At 38.5% G+C, this 22341-nt stretch overlaps 2 protein-coding genes across 5 annotated transcripts; one reads left to right on the top strand and one right to left on the bottom strand.

The window, feature by feature from the left end:
• Positions 1 to 526: 526 nt before the first annotated feature.
• itih2 (inter-alpha-trypsin inhibitor heavy chain 2) lies at positions 527 to 17719 on the top strand. 3 transcript variants are annotated; one of them, XM_037761163.1, is made up of 21 exons: positions 527 to 632; positions 8169 to 8201; positions 8469 to 8507; positions 9937 to 10109; positions 10188 to 10292; positions 10373 to 10535; positions 10616 to 10723; positions 12171 to 12299; positions 12413 to 12529; positions 12678 to 12846; positions 12932 to 13057; positions 13432 to 13613; positions 13839 to 14024; positions 14140 to 14279; positions 14489 to 14661; positions 15007 to 15168; positions 15278 to 15391; positions 16542 to 16740; positions 16840 to 17012; positions 17170 to 17281; positions 17360 to 17719. In XM_037761163.1, exons 1-21 carry the CDS (start codon positions 537 to 539, stop codon positions 17505 to 17507), a joined length of 2847 nt encoding a protein of 948 aa, XP_037617091.1. In that variant the 5' UTR covers positions 527 to 536; the 3' UTR covers positions 17508 to 17719. The 3 variants fall into 3 exon arrangements, with proteins under 3 accessions (XP_037617091.1, XP_037617092.1, XP_037617090.1); XM_037761164.1 differs by lacking the exon at positions 8169 to 8201 and adding an exon at positions 1342 to 1374; XM_037761162.1 differs by lacking the exon at positions 527 to 632 and adding an exon at positions 7187 to 7393.
• On the bottom strand, positions 4508 to 21779 carry kin (Kin17 DNA and RNA binding protein). Of its 2 annotated transcripts, XR_005205620.1 has the most exons (13): positions 21519 to 21779; positions 21338 to 21432; positions 21214 to 21257; positions 20405 to 20527; positions 19499 to 19683; positions 19364 to 19412; positions 19232 to 19283; positions 19030 to 19153; positions 18819 to 18947; positions 18642 to 18741; positions 18402 to 18502; positions 17744 to 17899; positions 4508 to 4635 (listed from the first exon to the last, which is right to left on the bottom strand). XR_005205620.1 is itself a non-coding variant. In XM_037761172.1 (12 exons), the coding sequence occupies exons 1-12, from the start codon at positions 21630 to 21632 to the stop codon at positions 17840 to 17842; spliced, it is 1176 nt and encodes a 391-aa protein (XP_037617100.1). In that variant the 5' UTR covers positions 21633 to 21779; the 3' UTR covers positions 17634 to 17839. The 2 variants fall into 2 exon arrangements, 1 of the variants encoding a protein (XP_037617100.1); XM_037761172.1 differs by lacking the exon at positions 4508 to 4635 and having other exon boundaries at positions 17634 to 17899.
• Between the last annotated feature and the right edge of the window lie 562 nt (positions 21780 to 22341).

The raw sequence follows: 22341 nt of genomic DNA, 5'->3' as shown, positions 1-22341 counted from the left end.
ATCTGACCACTCCCAAGTGGATTAAATACTTGACAAATCTTCCTTTAAGGTCCAAATCAAATTGACAATAAGAGCATGCACTTTTAGCCTTCAGCGGTTGGGCCTACTTTGGTGTCATCTTGTGGGGATTGTGCAACATTACATCTTTCTCATGTAAACTGGGCATATGTGCCATGAAAATGTTCATTTCTGTGCCTTTATGTTGTTTAAAAAGCTGCAACTTCCACATCAGAAACCCGTCAAATATGCAAGCATGTACTCTTAGTATTCAGAGGTTGGGCCTACTTTGATGTCATCTTGTCCCAGATCTGACAACTATCTGGCTGATGTGAAATCTCTGTTAACGATGAGTGAAATGTGTCTATTTATTTACCCTGCCCACTTCGCAGGTCAAGTTTCAAAATTTCTTTCTCCCCTCTGGCTCACATGAAACACAACAAATATTGACCGGGGCTGGGTGTTGATCAGTTCAGTGGATTTTTAGCCTTTAGAAGAGACGGACATCTCTCTCTGTTTGAGTCCACAGACCTGGAAACATGAAGCGTCTGATGCTGCTGATTCTGGGGCTCCTGCTCCTCCAACAGGGCCGCTGCTTTGAGTTCGTTATAGATGGAGAATGGGAGGATGAGAGGGTGAGTTGGAGGTTTTAATTTACAGAATAGAGCTTTCTCACTCTTTAGACTGACATTAATCTTAAATCAAAGTATTGGTTCTCAAAGAAAGACAAAATATACATTTATAATCTAATGTATATGATTGTTGGTGGTTGTTTGGCCCCTTGTTTAATCTATGACACAATTTCCTCCTTTTTTTTTTTTTTTACATAATTGTTTTTATTTGATTTTGTGATTTTCACATGAATTGAAATGAGAAGCAAAATTGAGACTCAATTCTAAGATTTTTTTTCATTTTGCTAGTATTGCAAGTGAAAAAGAGAGATTTTTTGTGTATACATGATTTTTAATATTAAATCTAAATTTCTGCCCTGATATTTGACCTTAAAAACTCACCTTTGTGTAGCAGAAGGGTCATTTATTTGTCAATATTTTATGCAGAATAAAAAATTACAAACTGTATGTCTTATTCATCTTACAGGGCAAATTCATAATTTTTACAACAAACTTTCTTTCTTGAGTTTTTTAATTAAATCTAAGTGCTTTAAAACTCACTTAAGAACTCACTCTTGTGTCACCCAGCTGACAAGTCAATGCTTTTTTAGCATCTCTGATGTCTAAATGTTAGTTAAATCAAATGAGAAATTCAACTTTTTCTTGAATTATTGCAGAAAAAATACAGAATTTATAATGTATAATAAATAATTTAATTTCTTTCTGCCACCAGTCAGATGTACAGGACCATCAGGAGAGACACAAGGTAAGAAACAGTTTTCAAAAAATCAAGAAACAAGAACCTCGATTGGAAATGATTGCAAATAAATGTCTTAGCCAGAGCTACACGACCTCCTCTCCACACCAAAATAGATAGATCCAGAGCAACACGACCTCCTCTCCATACTAAATAGATAGAGCCAGAGCAACACAACTTCCTCTCCACGCCAAAATAGATAGAGCCAGAGCAACACAACCTCCTCTCCATACTAAATAGATAGAGCCAGAGCAACACAACCTCCTCTCCATACTAAATAGATAGAGCCAGAGCAACACAACTTCCTCTCCACGCCAAAATAGATAGAGCCAGAGCAACACAACCTCCTCTCCATACTAAATAGATAGAGCCAGAGCAACACAACTTCCTCTCCACGCCAAAATAGATAGAGCCAGAGCAACACAACCTCCTCTCCAAGCCAAATTGATGGAGCCAGAGCAACACGACCTCCTCTCCATACTAAATAGATAGAGCCAGAGCAACACAACCTCCTCTCCATACTAAATAGATAGAGCCAGAGCAACACAACTTCCTCTCCACGCCAAAATAGATAGAGCCATAGCAACACGACCTCCTCTCCATACTAAATAGATAGAGCCAGAGCAACACAACTTCCTCTCCACGCCAAAATAGATAGAGCCAGAGCAACACAACCTCCTCTCCAAGCCAAATTGATGGAGCCAGAGCAACATGATCTCCTCTCCATACTAAATAGATAGAGCCAGAGCAACACGACCTCATCTCCACCATGGAACCCAGACAGAGGACCAGATCTTTGATTTTAGTTCACAGTTGCTTGGTAATGTAAACGTATGTTTCCCATGCCAATAAGCCCTTTTGGACTGAATTTAATTGACAGAGAGGTTAAATCTCCTGGAGGACGGAGGTCCAGGTCCATCATGGAGGAAGGAACATGCCCATTTACAATTTTATATTTGTATTTGTCAGTATTTGACAGCTGCAGTGTGGCTCTCCTGCAGGTCTCCGGCTACCACGGCTGCCAAGAAGCAGGAGATCACTGAGCGGATCACGGTGCTGGCCGTGGAGCATCAGTTCGTCACTCCTCTCACCGCTATGCTGATCGAGAACGGCGACGCCACGGAGAGGACGCTGGCCGACTCCCCGAAGTACCTCAAGCATGGCTGCTGCATAGGTGCCCGACAAAAGATACACTTGGTTTTTAATGGTGTTTGTTTTGAATTTAAAAGCAGCAAGACCAAAAAATGTAACACTCATGTATGACTGGGCTATGAGGTTGAAATCATTATCACAATATTAATAAGAATAGTTTAAAGATATTGATGTATATCACAACTTGGCAAATTACATTTAAACTATGTCATTCATATGTAGGATCAGGAGTAGGCTCGGCGTCTTTTGGTCGGAATATGTCGAGTGCGTCCTACGAGCCTCCTTCTTGGGTCCGGCCATGGGCCCTGCCTCCACAGGTCAACTTAGGTAACACACACACACACACACACTTGACTAAAATCACGAGCAGTCTTCCAGCTTCAGTGTTAAATGTGAACGATGTTTCTCCTCCAGTGGATAACGACCCTCATTTCATCGTCCACCTGCCCAGAAGCAATATGGACGTCTGCTTCAACATCGACTCCACACCCGGACACATTCTCAACCTGGTGACTGACAGTGGAACAGGTACCAGATTATCAGCGCTTTTTGTCCTTAACACTACATGTACTGTTAGCATGTATCATTTTAACATCAGAGACGAATTATTAAAGCTAACGTGTGAGACTTTTAAGCCTATGGACACATACAAAAGAGATATCGATCTTCTCATTTAACTCCCGGCAAGTTAAAAAGCGTAAAAACTCAGGTATCAGGTGACAAAATATGTTCAATAATGTGTCTATTTGTTTCACTTTTCAACTTAGCCTGATTCCGACAATGAATATCTACCGTATATTAAATATTTTCAACTTTATGCTCAGCACTGGACTGTCCATGGGTTGATGCTCCTCTTTAACCTTCCCTCCTGTCCTAAAGGTGTGGTGGTGAACGGTCAGTTGATCGGCTCTAAGAACGTGCCCAAAAGCAAACTGAGCACCTACTTCGGCACCATCTCCGTCTACTACCAGCCTGAAGGAATCAGCGTGACCGTCGGCACCGACAGCATCGTCATGACTGACGGCAGCAGGAACCACTCCTTCACCTGGGGGTCCACGGCTGAGATCACACTGGATGGGTAACACGTCCTTTAATTACAGCGTCTGCCTCACTGCCTTGACGTCATCTGGGTCATTTTATTACCCCATGTTGTTGTGTTTTCTGTGTTTCAGTGTGAGGATTTCCATCTTGAAGAACTCTCATGTTTCCATCATACTAAATAATAATACCCAGGTGATGGTGTTACTTCACCGTGTGTGGAAGAAAAATCCCATCAAAGTTGTCTTCCTCGGTGTCTACATTCCCAACGACAACCAGTATGCCCCTCTGGTGCATGGACTCATAGGTACGTCTCTGTGGTGTGAAATACTCTGCAACCTCACAGGCAACTATACAACTACAGGGTGTTACTGTGATGATGTTGGTAAGTCAGACCTCAGTTACTGGACCTAGAAACATAGACGACATACACTGATCCTATTTCATTTGTAGATTTGTAGCTGAAAATGTCTGTGTGATCTCTCAGGTCAGTTTTCCAGAGAGCCTGAGGTGAACGTGTACGACGTGCACAAAGGAGAGGACCCTCTGAAGAAGGAGGCCACCATGGAGGTGAAGGGCAACACGCTGCTCGTCACCAGGTACGTCTTAACTCATATGAAACAGATTCCTAGACGAACACATTTCTTATTAAAACCATAAACTCTTGTGTGTATTAGGGGCTGGCAGAAGGATTACAGACGCGATAAGAAGCGCGGCTCGAGCATCTACTGCTGGTTCATACACAACAGTGGGAAGGGCTTCATCGACGGCCACTACACCGACGACATCGTCCCGAATCTCAACAGCTTCCTGCAGATGCCCTGAGCGGCCCTCAACTGCTACTAACACCCATTACACCCATTTAAAAAGAGTGAGTGACAAACAGAAGGAAGAGGGGAACTTTTTTCTACTCTTTTCCTAATTATCTAAAAAAAATAAAGAACATCAGAAGTCACTTTTTGTTGAATGTATTTGGACAAAATTTACATCTGCAATGTTAAGATAAACTTGAATATTAATACAAAATAAAACAAACTGAACACATTGCTCTGTGGTGACTCACTGGGGTGCACTGTGGGGGGGTGTATATATACAGGTGAATGTTGGGTGAAATAACACTGACACTGTAGAGTCCCTGTGGTTTATTTTTGTTTAGTTTTTAGTTATGAGAAACCCTCGTAGGCGACGTCCACTCTCTCCTCCTTCCCCTGAAGACGAAAGAAGACAAGACTTTAATGACGGCTACAGCTGCAACAACACAGGTATTGGATAAGAACAATAAAAACCTGCAATGTCAAAGTGAATGCAGCTAACGGAAAGAAACTTTCAAATTTGATAGATTCCTCACATTGAATGTGGTCAGATGTTTTATTATGTAGTGTGTGTTATCAAATATTTTAGTCCATGTTGAATATTTGGGATTTTTTGAAGTGCATTATTTAGGGCTGACCCAAATGCTTCTTAGTTTCGACCATTGCCATGGTAACCAACAGAACCATAGAGTAATTTTGAAATGTATATATATATATATATATATATATATATATATATATATATATATATATATGACTTTGACATCTGGACTTCATCCGCTGCAGAACGGTAACAAACACCGATATGATATAAACCACTGAATAAAACCTGATAAATTGAATTAAAATGAATTAACCAATTACACAACGTATATAAACCTTGTTATCATAACATGTATGTATACAAACACTACAACAGAAAAGCCAGAAAAGCCTATATATATATATATATATATATTCTATTATTAGATTATTAATACTCATGCATTGATGTAAAAGTAAGATTTTAATGTAGTTGGTTGAGGTGGGGCTCATTTTGAAATGGCTCAAGTATTAAAAATATTAGAATTATTAAAATTAACATTTTTTAGATTAATTATACTTTTTAAATTGTTTAATATTTTCATTATTAACATTCTTGAAATTATCATAAGTATTAAAACATATTCAAATTATTACAATTATTAACATTATTAAAGGGAAAAGAAGCAAATCTTCATTTGTGAAGCTGGAATCATGAAATGTTTTTACATGAAAAATAACTTAAACGATTAGCAAAATACTTGCCAATATATTTTCAAATCAACAAATCGTTTCAGCTCTAATTGTATAAACTATTTGGGTAGTTTAATTTATAACAAAACATCATATTTCATAAACTCTTCATATGTGTCATGGCATGAAAAAGTGAAGGAAGCCGACATCAGTTTATTTTCTAACATGTTCATCACTTGTATGTTATTCACACCATTTAGTCAGTTAGAGAAAAATATGGCAGCATTTAAAAGGAAAAGTCTCCCTCATGTGCTACTTGTAATCACCAGTAGGTGGTGGATATGAACCTCTTGACATTCCGTGTGATAATTAGTTTATTGCACTCATCTTCAGCTTTAGTGAATTCCTTTTCAGAAATATTGTTTTATAGAATTTTTGATTTGTATTTGACATTAGACAGACCACTCAAAGAGGAGTATGTACTGTACATATAACTTATATGGACGGTGGAGAAGTCTATAGAGTTAAAAAGCTGTGCATGTGCTCATAGAAGAAGGGTTATAATGCATAACCTCCATTTCTGATTTTAACATTTATGAGATCATTCTGCAGAAGAAGTAATGCTTCTTCTACATAATGTACTGTAAAACATCACACAGAAGCTGGAGTTTACAAGGAGCACATACCACTACCATTAACCACAACCTTTCATCAGCTGCCTCAAATCCAGAGCTGCAATGATTAATCGATTATTTGTCAACTAAGTTAATCGCAAACTATTTTGGTAATCAAATAATCTCTTTGAGTATTTTTTTAAAGAAAAAAGTCAGAATTCCAGCTTCTTAAATGTGAATATTTTCTGGTTTCTTCATTCCTCTATGACAGTAAACTGAATATCTGTTAGTTGTGGTCAAAACAAGACATTTGAGGACGTCATCTTGGGCTTTGGGAAACACTGATCGACATGTTTCACCATTTTCTGACATTTTATAGACTAAAAAGCTAATTAATTATCGAGAAAATGATCAACAAGTTGCAGCCCTACTCAAATCTGACCTTTGTTTCATAATAAATAATGTAAATTTGCTAAGTTTACCTATGTCTATATTATTATTTTAAACTATGTATGACTAAAGAAAGAAAAATAAATTGCAAAGACTTTTAAAGGGTGTTATTTGTTTATTTAATTTAATTAGCAGAACAAAATCTCACTGAAGCACCTTAAAACTCTAAATATTCAGTCAGTGTTGGGGAGTTATAATCTTTCATTGTCTCTTGTTTCACCTCAGTTTTTATTGTTTTTCTTTAAAACTTTTAAACAAAAAAATCAAGCATTTAGTCCAAATCAAATATGCAAGCATGTACTTTAAGCATTCAGAGGTTGGGCCTACTTTGATGTCATCTTGTCCCAGATCTTACAACTATCTGGCTGATGTGAAATCTCTGTTAACAGTGAGTCAAATGTGTCTATTTATTTACGCTGCCCACTTCGCAGGTCAAGTTTCAAAGTTTCCTTCTCCCCTCTGGCTCACATGAAACACAACAAATATTGACCGGGGCTGGGCGTTGATCAGTTCAGTGGATTTTTAACCTTTAGTTTTTGCAGCTCGGCTGTGTCTCCTTAAGGCTCTCTGCAGAAGGACATCTCTCTCCAAGAGCTCTGTTTTTTTTTTTTGTGTAAGGTTATGTGTGTTTGACTTCACAGGCCTGGAAATATGAGGCGTCTGCTGCTGCTACTTCTGGGGATCGTGCTCCTCCAACAGGGCCGCTGCTTTGAGTTCGTCATAGATGGAGAATGGGAGGATGAGAGGGTGAGTTGGAGGTTTTTTATATTTACAGAATATAGCTTTCTCACTCTTTAGACTGAAATGAATCTTAAATCAAAGTATCGGTTCTCAAAGAAAGACAAAATATACATTTATATTCTAATGTTTATGAATGTTGGTGGTTGTTCTGACACAACTTCCTTTTTTTTTACATATTTGTTTTTATGGGATTTTATGATTTTCACACAAATAAAAAAGAGAAGCGAGATTTGAGACTAAATTCTGAGAGAAAAAGTTGATTTATTCAACTCGCAAGTACTGCAAGAGTAGTGAATTGTATATCATTTGAGAGCTTTTTTGTGTATATGTGAATCTTTTTAATTAAATCTAAATTCCTGCCCTCTTCTTTGACCTTAAAAACTCCCTTAAAAATGACCTTTGTACAGCAGAAGGGTCATTTATTTGTCAATATTTTATGACCTATGAAGACTCTGAATTGTTGCAGAAAAAAATACAAAATGTATGTTTTATTCGTCTTACAGGTAAATTCTGCTTGATGGATTTTCATCATTATTACAACATATTTTCTTTCTTGTGTCGTTTTTTTGAATCAAATCTAAGTGCTTGCCCTGACCTTTGACCTTTACTTACGAACTCACTCTTGTGTCACTGCTGACAAGTCAATGCGTCTTTATTATCTCTGATGTCTAAATGTTAGTTAAATCACATGAAAAATTTCAACTTTTTTTTTAAATTGTTGCCGAAAAAATAATGAATTTATAATGTATAATAAATAATCTGATTTTCTTTCTTACACCAGTCAGAAATACGGGACCATCGGGAGAGACACAGGGTGAGACAACCTGACTTTTATTTTATTCCTTTTTTATTTATATACGTGGCTAATTGTAGAACACAGCCTGGATTTATTTTGAAATAACTGCAATCATTGATCCATGGATTGAATCTTACTGATTACACAAAAATGAACAAATCATCATTAAACAAACTGCTCTTGATTGTAATCCTGTGTCACATTTGTCTTAAAAAGCACAGTTTGTGATTTATAATCTTCTCTCAGATTAAGACAGTATGAGGCTAATGTGATTGTGTGTTTCAGAGAGCGATATTGACCAGCGAGGAGCAGGAAGACTTTGAGGTATGACCCTCCGCTTGTTGTTTAAGCCCTCTCCACTGTGGCAGAGTTTAACCTTATCTAATAGTCAATATGCTGCTGTTTGAAGAGACTCCTGTGACTGGTGGGTTATTGACTTTGTTCTGCACCAGTCCTGCTCTGATTCCCTTTTTTGTCTTTTTGTCTTTCTCTTCTTAACAATTGAAATCAGCGGGACAGTCGTGTGAAGTTGGCTGTGTTATTTTGTGGTTTTATCACATTAAAATAAAAACGATTTGTCCCAGATCAGGTCCAAAGAAATTCAAGAGACCAACTGAGTTGTAAGGAAGACTAAGAATATTGACAAAAAAAAAATAATGAAGGAGTTAAAGGGTAAAATCTGCATGTTCTCTGCAGTAAAGCCGCAACGATTAATCTATTAGTTGTCAACTATTGAATTAATCATCTCCAACTATTTTGATAACCGATTAATCAGTTGAAGTATTTTTTTTAAAGAAGAAAAAGTCAAAATTCTCTGATTCCAGCTTCTTAAATGTGAATATTTTCTGGTTTCTTTATGACAGTAAACTAAATATCTTTGAGTTGTGGACAAACCAAGACATTTGAGGACGTCATCCTGGGCTTTGGGAAACACTGATCGACATGTTTCACCATTTTCTGACATTTTACAGACCAAACAACTAATTGATTAAATGAGAAAATAATCAAGATTAATCGACAATAAAAATAATCCTTATTTGCAGTCCTGGTTTTATCAAATAAAAAGAAAAAAGATATTTGTCCAAAGAGATTCAAGAGCAACTCAAGACTGAGATCAGACCAACTGAGTTGTTATAAAGACCAAGAATATTGACAATTATAAAATAATTTAAGGAGGTTTTGAAGGATAATAATCAAATCTCCATGTTCTCTGCAAAAACATCCATGTAATTAACAATATAGGACATTGAATTAATCAATGTGTTAAAGCTTTATGACATATTTAACCCCTTAATCTCTTGATGCACACATTGAGGGATCCAAATTTACCAACAGAACCATAGAGTAACTTTGAAATGTATATATATATGACATTGACATCTGGACTTCATCCACTGCAGAACGGTACCAAACACCAATATGATATAAACCACTGAATAAAACCTAATTAACTAATTACACAACATAGATAAACCTTGTTATCATAACATGTAGGTATACAAACACTACAACAGAAAGGCCTATATATGTGTGTGTATATGTATATATATGTATATATATATATATATATTTATATATATATATATATATGTATAGATGTGTATGTATATATATATATATGTATCTGTATATATATGTATGTATATGTATATATATATATAGATATGTCCTGGGAAACGTCCTCCTCTCACACCTAGTTCCTCCTTCTCTCTGCTTAATATCCCTGTCACTTATTCTGTCATTGCCCACACAGGCAATCCGTGGAGATGACATCACTGTCAGGAGCTACAAGGTGGAAAGTCGCATCACTTCGCGATTTGTCCACACCACCGTCAGGAGCTCGGTGGTCAACTCGGGCTCCAAGTCCCAGAGCATCGGCTTCAACGTCCAGATCCCCAAACAAGCTTTCATCACCAACTTCACCATGTGAGCCCAGTTTCACACACTCCAAAAACAGCCTTTTAAAGAGAGTAGAGTTTTAACATTTCAATCTTTTTCTGGCAGGAATGTGAATGGAATAATATTTGTGGGCTCGGTGAAGGAGAAGACGGTGGCCAGGAACCTGTACACCCAGGCCAGAGCCAGAGGCAAGGCGGCGGGCATCGTCAGGTACTGGACGAGCCTCTTGGAGTTCAAACCTCTGAAGTGCTCAACAGCGTCACACAGACTGACATGTTTCTGCTTTATAGGTCAAATTCCCAGGACATGGAGACGTTTAAGACAGAAGTCCATGTTCCTCCAGGCAGTAACATTGAGTTTGAGCTCCACTACCAGGAGATGATGCACAGGAAGATGGGTTCCTATGAGCACACACTGTACCTGCAGCCTGGGAGGCTGGTGCCACAGCTCCAGGTGAGAATACCTTAATAAATGTGTATTTTTGCATGCCTATATGTGTTCCTGCAATCGTCCCTGACCCTGTCTCTTTGTAGGTGGATGTGTACATCTATGAGCCGAAGGGAATTTCCAAGGTAGAAGCACCAAACACCCTCGGAGAGCAGTTTGCAGAGCTGATCAAAGTTACATCATCCAAAGACAAGGTGAGAATGGAAACGCCCAGAGAGACAGTACTAATTCTTGTAATGGTTAGATGTTTAGAAATTAGATTTGCGTAATCTGGGTCTGATGGTGCCATGAATTTTGGAGAGAACCTGAATCCTGTTTGGGAATACCTTTGGGCTTTGTACAAATTAAAAAAATCCTGAGTGAGTCAGACTCAAGACTACTAGGTTCTGGACATTTAAATGTATCATATCTGTTGTATTTATTCTGAAACCGAGGTCCACCTAATCTTCTCCATATAGAATATTTACACAGATATATATCCCAAAAATATCCCAGTTTCCTTATATACAGTCCATTAATCATTAATCCATCATGGGACTTATACATCTAAATATCCTGATATCTGAAAAGGTTTGGTGAATGGTACACTGGAGTTAAATGACATGTTGTACATTTTATGGGCTTGACAAAAAATGATGGACCAGTTTAGATGAAATTTGTAGAAGAAGGTTGAAAATTATTTGAAATGTTTTTTGTTTATATGGTGTCAAATATTTTGGGTCGCCAGTACTAAAAGATTTGAAAGGAAATCAGGGGAAAGAAATCAATTTTGTTTCAGTTTTTGCGTGAAATTGCGTAAATTATTTCTCATCCAGCTCACAAGGATGTACAATAAAATTAAACGTGTAGGGTAAAATTGCACATATAGGAAAAATTGCACATGTAGTATGTATAATTGCACAAGTAGGATAAAATTGCACATGTAATTTAAAATTGCACATGTACAATAAAATTAAACTTGTAGGGTAAAATTGCACATATAGGAAAAATTGCACAAGTAGTATGTATAGTTGCACAAGTAGGATAAAATTGCACATGTAATTGAAAATTGCACATGTACAATAAAATTAAACGTGTAGGGTAAAATTGCACATATAGGAAAAATTGCACATGTAGTATGTATAATTGCACACGTAGGACAAAATTGCACATGTAATTTAAAATTGCACATGTACAATAAAATTAAACTTGTAGGGTAAAATTGCACATATAGGAAAAATTGCACAAGTAGTATGTATAATTGCACAAGTAGGATAAAATTGCACATGTAATTGAAAATTGCACATGTACAATAAAATTAAACGTGTAGGGTAAAATTGCACATATAGGAAAAATTGCACATGTAGTATGTATAATTGCACACGTAGGATAAAATTGCACATGTAATTTAAAATTGCACATGCAGGATAAAATTGCACATGTAGGACAAAATTGCACCATATTGGATAACATTGCACATGTAGGATAGAATTGCACGTATGGCATCAAAATTAATCTCATCTTTCTTGATTCATGACCGGAATTTCCACCAAATTTCACTAAAATCTGTTCAGTACTTTTTGAGGTATTATGACAAATAACAAATTTTCCAAGATCTGAATGTCTAACCAGTGGTACCATGCACTGTGTCTTTGTCCCCAGGCTCATATTGTCTTCAAGCCAACCCTCCTGGAGCAGAAAAAGTGTCACAATTGCACCGGAAGCGCTATAGACGGCGTCTTTACTGTTAAATATGATGTGACCAGAGACAGCAATGCCGGGGAACTACAGGTATCACACACCTATCCAAGTGTTTAAAGCCTCATTAATAAACTTGTTTAATATCACGTAAAGCTAGAAACAATTTTGGAGATCATCACTCAAGCATTCACTGTTTCTTCCAGGTGTCAGATGGCCACTTTGTCCACTTCTTCGCTCCTTCCAACCTCTCACCTCTTCCCAAAAACATTGTGTTTGTCATTGATGTCAGTGGATCCATGTGGGGGGTCAAGATGAAGCAGGTAAGTTGTTTATTTAAATGGAGTTTTGTGCACTTTGACCCCTCCAACAATACATACATCCCTGTTCATTCTTCACCGCTCCTTTGTGAAATGCTGCCACCGTGTGGTCATTCTGCAGAGTGCATTTAATTCCAACCTTCTCTCACAGACAGTGCTGGCCATGCAGACTATTTTGGATGACATGACCATGGATGACCACTTCAACATCATCGACTTCAACCACAATGTGCATTGCTGGAGTGAGGAGCTGGTCGCCGGCACCCCCATTCAGATCGCAGACGCCAAGGCGTACATCCAGAACATCAAACCCCACGGAGGTGTGAGAGAATACTATTCTTTAATCAAGTTTTTGATTGCTCTGATAACCTGCTAAACACAAACATCTGTGTGTTAATGACACAGGTACCAACATCAACGAGGCACTGATGAGAGCTATCCAGATGCTGATAAAGGCGTCCAATGGGGGGCTCATCGACCCTCGCTCCGTCTCCATGATCATCCTGGTGTCTGACGGAGACCCCACTGTGGGTAAGTTCAACTCTACTGTCAGGTTTAGCAGCTCATCCACCCACAGGAAGAAAGAATGCATGGAAAATAAAGGTGAAAAACCTGAAAAACAATCACCTTTGTACAGCAGAAGGGTCATTTATTTGTCAATATTTTATGATCTATGAAGAAAAAAATACATAAATGTATGTCTTATTCATCTTACAGGCAAATTCTGCTCGATGGATTTTCATCATTATTACAACATATTTTCTTTCTTGTGTCGTTTTTTAAATCAAATCTAAGTGCTTGCCCTGACCTTTGACCTTTATTTACGAACTCACTCTTGTGTCCCTCAATGCTTCTTTATTATGTCTAAATGTTCTATAATGCAAAATCTTGACTGATTTCTGCAGGCGAGATCAAGCTGAGCACCATCCAGAAGAATGTGAAGCGGGTGATGAGGGAGGAGTTTTCTCTCTTCTCGCTGGGCATCGGTTTCGACGTGGACTACGACTTCCTGGAGCGTATCGCCATGGAGAACAGGGGCACTGCTCAGAGGATCTACGCCAACCATGACACAGCAGAACAGCTACGGGTACGACAACGTTACCTTTAGCGAACAACTCAGCATCACTCAGATCTTTGTCTTCATTTCCTCACAAACAACTGTCTTCCACATGTTAAAAATGAAAAGTGCATAAAGATTTTGGATGTTTTATTGTGACATGCAGGAGATCGGGGTTTAGTTTCTTGATGCTTTTAAAGATGGACAGCGTCTTCTTTATTCCGCTGAGTCTCCCTCCTCTTCTTCTCCCTGCAGATATTTTACAGCCAGGTCTCCTCTCCTCTGCTGAGGAAGATCGTCGTTCAGTTCCCAGAGGACTCGGTATCAGACGTCACCCAGAACCGCTTTGATAAATACTTCAGTGGTTCGGAGCTGGTGGTGGCCGGGAAGGTGCTGTCGTCTGACAGCCCCACCCTGACCAGCTTCACCACCGCGTCTGCTGTGAGTATAATACACACACAACCAGGAATTTACAAGATATTTTACAAGAAGTTGAAGATTCAAGGTCGTGGGTGAAGGGAGGAAGTGTGAGCTAGTGTCCCATCTCGTCCTGCAGGCCCGGCTGGACATCACCCTGGAGACGGAGGGTGACTCTGCGGCTCTGGACACGCAGCTGGCCCAGCAGCAGCACTCGTTCACAGGCTTCGCCAGACAGATGTGGGCCTACATCACCATCAAGCAGTTGTTCGCTGAAAGGTGAGAAGGTCCCAAATTCAGCAAAAAGTAAGAAACAGTTTTCAAGAAACAAGAACCTTGATTGGAAATTATTGCAAATCAATGAGCTTAAAATGTTTTTATAAAGCTCTATATTACATCTATCAGGAAACATTTAATTTGTTGTAGAAATATGATGGTAATTTGAAGCATTGTCAGTATTTGACAGCTGCAGTGTGGCTCTCCTGCAGGTCTCTGGCTCCCACGGCTGTCAAGAAGAGGAAGATCACCCAGCGGATTCTGACGTTGGCCATGGAGCATCAGTTCGTCACTCCTCTCACCGCTATGCTGGTGGAGAGCGAGGACACCAAGGAGAGGCTGCTGGCCGACTCGCCGAAGGACCCCAAGCATGGCTGCTGCATGGGTGCCTGACAAAAGATACACTTTGAATTCAAAAGACAGATTTGCAGCAAGATTTGGAATCAAATTTTGATTATTTATTAGAGTGCAGCACAATTACTGTATGTTACATTAACATTTAGAACTTTATATATAGGACACCAAATCATAAAACACTCATATATGACAGGGAGGTAGAAATCATTATCACAATATAAATAAGAATATTTTAAAGATATTGATGTATATATCACAACATAGAAAATTTTGGCAAAATCACATAAAATAAAATGCAAATAAAATAATCAACTAAATGGAATCAGTAGTGACCGATGAAATGACACCTTTGTATTATGTCATGTGTATGTAGGAGGAGGGGCATCAGGAGGAGGAGGCTCGGCGTCCTCTGGTCCAGCTCCGGTGCGTGTGGTCTACCAGCCTCCACCGTGGGTACAGATGACCACTCCGGCGCCTGAGGGTATGCATGCGACGGGTCACGAAGAGTGGACCTTGCCTCCACAGGTTAATTTAGGTAAAACACACACACACACACACACACACACACACTTGTAATGACTTCCGTAACATCATGAACACTCTTACAGCTTCAGTGTTAAATGTGAACGATGTTTCTCCTCCAGTGGATAACGACCCTCACTTCATCGTCCACCTGCCCACAAGCAACATGGACGTCTGCTTCAACATCGACTCCACACCCGGACACATCCTCAACCTGGTGACTGACAGTGGAACAGGTACCAGACTGAACTAAATGTAGTAACGTATCTTAATACCACATGTGCTGCATCTGCATGTTATAGGTGATAAAGCAGAGGCGGCCCGGACCAATTTGGTGCCCTATAGGCAAGACTTTAGCTGGTGACCTTTGACATCGCAGACACCACCAATAATTGTGTTCATACATTCACACAAAAACTGCTTAGCTTTATGTGTTTGAGATTAAGCTATGCAGATCACACCTAAAAGAAAAACTGTATTTTCTCAAAATGATGTTTGGTTATTTCCCCAACACCTGAATAGTGTTTCCAACTTTAGTGATTCAAAGATCACAGAGGATACGCCAGGATCTGTCTGCTCTGAGGTTGAAATTAAATTTGCACATGTTTAACTCAAATCATAATAACACACTTACTGGATCATTTATACAAAAATCAGTATATAAAACTGTTTAAAAATATATTTATTTTGCTACTTAGCAAGCCACATTCGGTTTAAAGCTGGTATTTCTGCACGGTGTCAGATAAAGACCAGGCTACACTAATAATATTAATGTTATACTATTTGTAGAAATAGATTTCCAGTGGTGGCTGTGTAGGATTGTTTCCAACTCATGTGATCCAAACCTTTCCAATAACTCCAAAAGTCTAAATTTATTGAAAAAAGATAGATGTAATCATTTCCAAAATTCACAATATGTTTTTATCTAATGAAATATTCTGCTTCAATCCATATTTGTTGGCGATTAGTCTTTCAAAAAAATTTGTTGTCACTGCAGTCAAAAAAAATGTTTGCTCTCTCATTTGCCGTACACAAAGGAAGGAACGCATCTGTATTAATGAGACGTTCCAGCAGCAATCTAACAGCACCATAAATTACTTTTATTTAATCACAATAACAACACTATTACACAAGAGAGAGGTATCAGTCTTCTCATCTAACTCTCGGCAAGTTAAAAAGCGTAAGAACTCAGGTATCAGATCACAAAATCTGTTTGTCACTTATCTATTTAATGCAACTTTCAACTTAGCCTAACTCTAACCCTCACAATGAATATCTACTTTTCATATTTTGAACTTAATACTCAGCACTCGGCTGTCCAAATAAAAGTGTGACATTGTTTGGCTTGGTTGATGCTCCTGTTTAACCTTCCCTCCTGTCCTAAAGGTGTGGTGGTGAACGGTCAGTTGGTCGGCTCTAAGAACGTGCCCAAAAGCAAACTGAGCACCTACTTCGGCACCATCTCCGTCTACTACCAGCCTGAAGGAATCAGCGTGACCGTCGGCACCGACAGCATCGTCATGACTGACGGCAGCAGGAACCACTCCTTCACCTGGGGGTCCACGGCTGAGATCACACAGGATGGGTAACACATCACGCCCTTTAATAACTGCGTCTGCCTCACTGCCTTGACGTCATCTGGGTCATTTTTATTATCTCATGTTGTCGTGTTTCTGTGTCTCAGTGTGAGGATTTCCATCGTGAAGAACTCTCGTGTTTCCATCATATTAAATAATAATATCCGGGTGATGGTGTTACTTCACCGTGTGTGGAAGAAAAATCCCGTCAATGTTGACTTCCTCGGCGTCTACATTCCCAACGACAATCAGTACTCCCCTCTGGTCCATGGACTCATAGGTACGTCTCATTTGATACCACTGTGTCAGCAGGTGTCACAGTGTTGTTGCCATGGAAACATGGCTTTTAGTTCAGAGTTGCACAAACTTTACAAATAGAACCACAGCATGACCCTTACACTGATCCTATCTGATGCTGAAAATGTGTGATCTCTCAGGTCAGTTTTCCAGAGAGCCTGAGGTGAACGTGTACGACGTGCACGCAGGAGTCGACCCTCTGAAGAAGGAGGCCACCATGGAGGTGAAGGGCAACACGCTGCTCGTCACCAGGTACGTCTTAGCCCATATGAAACCGATTCCTAGACGAACACATTTCTTATTAAAACCATAAACTCTTGTGTGTATTAGGGGCTGGCAGAAGGATTACAGACGCGATAAGAAGCGCGGCTCGAGCATCTACTGCTGGTTCATACACAACAGTGGGAAGGGCTTCATCGACGGCCACTACACCGACTACATCGTCCCGAATCTCAACAGCTTCCTGCAGATGCCCTGAGCGGCCCTCAACTGCTACTAACACCCATTACACCCATTTAAAAAGAGTGAGTGACAAACAGAAGGAAGAGGGGAACTTTTTTCTACTCTTTTCCTAATTATTTCTAAAAATAAAAAACACGGGAAGTCACTTTTTGTTGAATTTATTTGGACAAAATTTACATCTGCAATGTTAAGATAAACTTGAATACAAAATAAAACAAATTGAACACATTGCTCTGTGGTAACTCATTGGGGTGCACTGTGGGGTGTGTGTATATGTACAGGTGAATGTTGGGTGAAATAACTCTGACACAGTAGAGTCCCTGAGGTTAGAACAGGAAGGTTGTTGGTTCACGCCAGTTTTGAGAAATCCTCGTAGGCGACGACCACTCTCTTCCCCTTCTGTTGACCCTGAAGACGAAAGAAGACTTTAATGACGGCTACAGCTGCAACAACACAGGTACCGGATACAAACAATAAAAACATGCAACAGAAAAATGTTTTTACATCTTAAGTCTCAAATTTGTATAGATTCTTCACATTGAATGTTTTATATGTAGTGTGTGTTATCAAATACTTTAGTCCATGTTGCATTTTGGGGACTTTTTGAAGTGTATTATTTAGTTTAACCACCACTGATTTTTGGAACGACGAGCCGTTTTGGAATCTTTTAAATATATATTTTGTGCTTCAAGAACCACAAACGAAACCAGCCAGATATCTCAGAGACTTGGGGAAAATAGAGCCAAAACTATCCGCATGTCAAGACAACCCTCGAGGAAAATGATAATATGCATTTCTTTGTAATTTGAGTGAAGCTTTAATATATAATATTAGATTTAACGGACGTACAGTATATAATAAACCACTGACTAACATGTGACAGGTACAGATGAGCCTATAAAACACTTACCGAGTCGAGTGTGAGTGTCGCGCTGAAGTTCTTCTCGTCTATTCCCTCCAGCAGAGCCTCGATGTCTCTGTGCGGACCGTTCAGGATCAGAACACGTTTACCTGCAGGAAGTTTGACAACAAGATGCTGAGGAGGATAGAAAAGTAACATCTGAGGTACATCAGTTTGACTCTACTATATTCAATAAACTGCAGAGCTTCTTTTGTGGGCTATAAGGGTGAAAGAGTTTCGGTGCTTTACCTGGTGCAGGTATGACCGTCTCTACATGATTCTGGTCCAATTTCAGTTTGTCTCCGGAGTCGATCATTTTCACCACGGCTCCATATTTGTCTCGCACCTCCTGCAAGAAAACGTGTTTTAGCGACATTATAGTCTCCACATGCACATAAAGTCTCACCTACAAAGCAGCGTCATTACCATGATGACAGCCTTCTTCTTGTGGTATTTCTCTCCCAGTCTCTTGGTGACAACTTTGACCACGATGTTGGGCTGCAGCCAGTAATCTGTTCTGACTGGCTGCTGCTTCTTCCTCTTCTTCTCCTCCATCTGAACAAAAAGCATTGCAACTGGGATATAAAAATACAGACTCAAACACACAGAGAGGACGAGATAAAATCGTGTTCTCTACCTCTATGATCTCCTCCAGAGCTGATTTCTTCTTCTTCTCCCCTCTGGTGTCTGAACTGGTGTCTTTCCTCTTGGTTGATGCTGCTGCTGATGCTGCTTTGAGGGCGCTAGCACCCAGCGCAGAACTACAGCGAGATACAAAATGATTAAATCATACTTGATAATTAGGCAGCAGAATAAGCAATGTGCTGAGACCTCTGTACCTTGATTTGGAAGGGCCGGCTACAGATGAAGAGGCGCCCAGGTTAAAAGCAACTGCAGAAAAAAACGTGATTGTGAGTGGAAAGAAATACAGAAAGGAAATGTGACTGATCACAAACAATAAAAAAACAAACCTTTTTCTTCTTCACTCTCGCGTTTCAGCTCCGTGTAAACTGGAGTTTCCTACAAAGTAAAATAGAGCAAACGAAATATTATTTTTATTGATCATTTAGTGCGAAGCTGAAGCTCGTCCTGTTTCTGGTACTCACTTCTATCTCCTTGCCGTCGCGGCCTCGGCGGACCTGCTCCTCGATGAACCTGGCGCTCCTCTCCTCGTCGTCCAGCTCCTGCTTCTTCTTCTTCGCCTGCTCCTCTGTGCGGCGGATGGTCTCCGGGTCGCGGTCGATGTACTGGACGTACCAGCCTTTGGGGGTCTCGTCCACCTTGCAGTAACCTGGCAGTAACATTCAGCTAATTATTTAAAATAAGCCCTTTTTAAATATAGCAGTACCTGGTTTCTACATGTTGTGTCTGATGGCTAAAATCTTATATATATATATATATATATATATATATATGTATATATATATATTTACAAATACTTATTTTTGTTACCAAATCCGTTGTATTTAAAACCAAAATCATTATCATAGTCTATTTAAAGAGACAGAAAATGTTTTGGCCATTCACATGATCGACTAAATTCAAAGTAATTTGGCAAAATGACTTTTATTATTAATTAATTTACTTATTTATATTAGTATGTGTTGCACCAAGCTTGCTCAAAATATTCTTTAATGTCCTTTTATTTATTTATTTAATATTAACTCCTAATTTCTAACCATTTTCGGAAAACTCTACTTTTAAATCTCTACCTTTACATTTTTTAAATTGTTAACTACTACAGATATTTCAAGATATTTGTCTCCCTTCGCCATAAACTCTTTAACATCTAATATTTACTTGGTATTATATGTTATGTACTTAATATTGTAATTATTCTACTTCTGTCTACTCTGTAAATATGGAAGATTATTGCACATCTGTTTGTCCTAGAAGTGAGAGTTTCCTTACCTAAATGTTCCATTCACATCATTGTGGATTGTAGAAATGTGTGTAGGTGGATGTTAGTGGAGGGAAAACCACATAATATATCACATTTTAAAACAGCTTACCTTCTCTGCCCAGCCACTTGGTGAAGTCAGTGAGAGTCTCCCATTGTGTGGAGTTCATGTGGACGTGCTCTCGGTCGCTGATGTATTCATTATAGACGATATTGTTGTGCACTCGCTTTGTCCCTTTTAGATGAAAAAAGACAGGAAACAAATTGAAACAGCTGCTGTCTTTAGAAACATCTGGATTATCAGTGTGGTATCAGGACCAGGGAATGAAATTAGTACCTGTCACCTGCCAACTACATGTTGGCTGTGGCAGGTGAAAATTTCAGGTTTTCCTTATATTAGGAAATATTATTTTTAAAAAGCAATTCTAAAGCCTAAATTAAATATATGACAACACTTCATTTTACAGGTCCACAAATTTCATGGTAATTAGGTGATAATTAGTGATTAATTTAGAAATTTCTTTGGAATTACTACCAAATTACCCAAATATTTACCTATAAATTTATTGAAAATTACTTTATTATAAACATTATTTAATAATTATATTCCACTATTTCCCCAGTAGCTGGTAATTGATTTAAAACATTTCAAAGAAAATAATACAAAGTGAATTGATATGCTTTATTTCCATGTCTGCTGGTAAATAGATTACAAATTAGCAAATAGTTTCTTTAAAAACTCCCTGAATCATTACATCAGCTACCAGGTTACATCTGTGTAGACAATAAGTCACACAATGGTGAGATTTGAGCTGATCAGAAGTGTCTTCTGTGAGTTTTGGAGGTAAATATTTGGGGTAATTTGTCAGTAAATCCAAAGAAATTGAACATCTGGATTATCAATGTGGTGTCAGGACTCACCAAAACGTCGGCTGAGCAGCTCCACGAAGTCGCTTCTGAACTCACTTTAAAGCAAAGGGAACAAGAGTTAACTCTAAGTATTTAAAGTACTCACACTCACATGCTTTAATGTAGAGGATCTTACTCAGAGAAGTAGTCCATGAACTTGTTGGGGTCCTCTGAGGCCAGCAGCAGCTGTCTCTGGTGGGACTCTGACATGCAGTGACATTTGAAGCCGTTCTGGAGAAGACAAATAAGTTAAAACAACAACAACAACAACAACAACAAGTTAAACTAGATTAGACTGATGTAACAGAGTACCTCACCTCATCTCTGCATTGTTTCTGACACATCTGACAATACCACCTCAACTTCTGCAGTCCTTTAGACTTTATCCGGTTGGCGATGGCCTTAGGGGACAGAAAATCCGCTTTCCCCATCCTGAAACAGCGACTATAAACACAAAACAACCCGCTACTGACTAAAAGTCGGCTCGAATCGAGGCTAAATCGTGGGAACAACCAGCGACGAAGGTAAACAGCTGCTTCCGCGTGTTAAACGTCCTAATCTCGCGTGAAATCTTGAAACAACGCGAGAACTGTAGCTGCGTTCATGGACTAGTACATTTCGTATTTTACACAATGTGGCGTTGTGATTTATTTTATTTCCCCTGGGAACCAAGTAAAAAAAAAAAGTGTCTTCCAATTACTTTTTTTTGTGTGATTTCCTTCCTATTTAGGGTTATATATATATATATATGTATATACATATATATATACATATATATGTATATACATATATATATATACATATTTATACATATATATATATATATATATGTATATATATATTTATATATATATATATGTATATATATATTTATATATATATACATATATATGTGTATATACATATATATATATACACATTTATACATACATATATATATATATGTATATAAATGTATATTTATGTAATGTATATTTAACATATATTTGTTAAATATACATGTATATATATATATATAGATATATATATATATAGATATAGATATAGATAGATAGATAGATAGATATAGATAGATATCTATATATATATATGTATATATATACATACATATATATGTATGTATATATAATGTATATAATG

Source organism: Sebastes umbrosus, chromosome 23 (genome assembly GCF_015220745.1).
Source record: "Sebastes umbrosus isolate fSebUmb1 chromosome 23, fSebUmb1.pri, whole genome shotgun sequence".
Lineage (NCBI taxonomy): Eukaryota > Metazoa > Chordata > Actinopteri > Perciformes > Sebastidae > Sebastes > Sebastes umbrosus.
The sequence above is the reverse complement of the archived record's forward strand: the minus strand, read 5'-3'. Positions and strand labels throughout refer to the sequence as shown.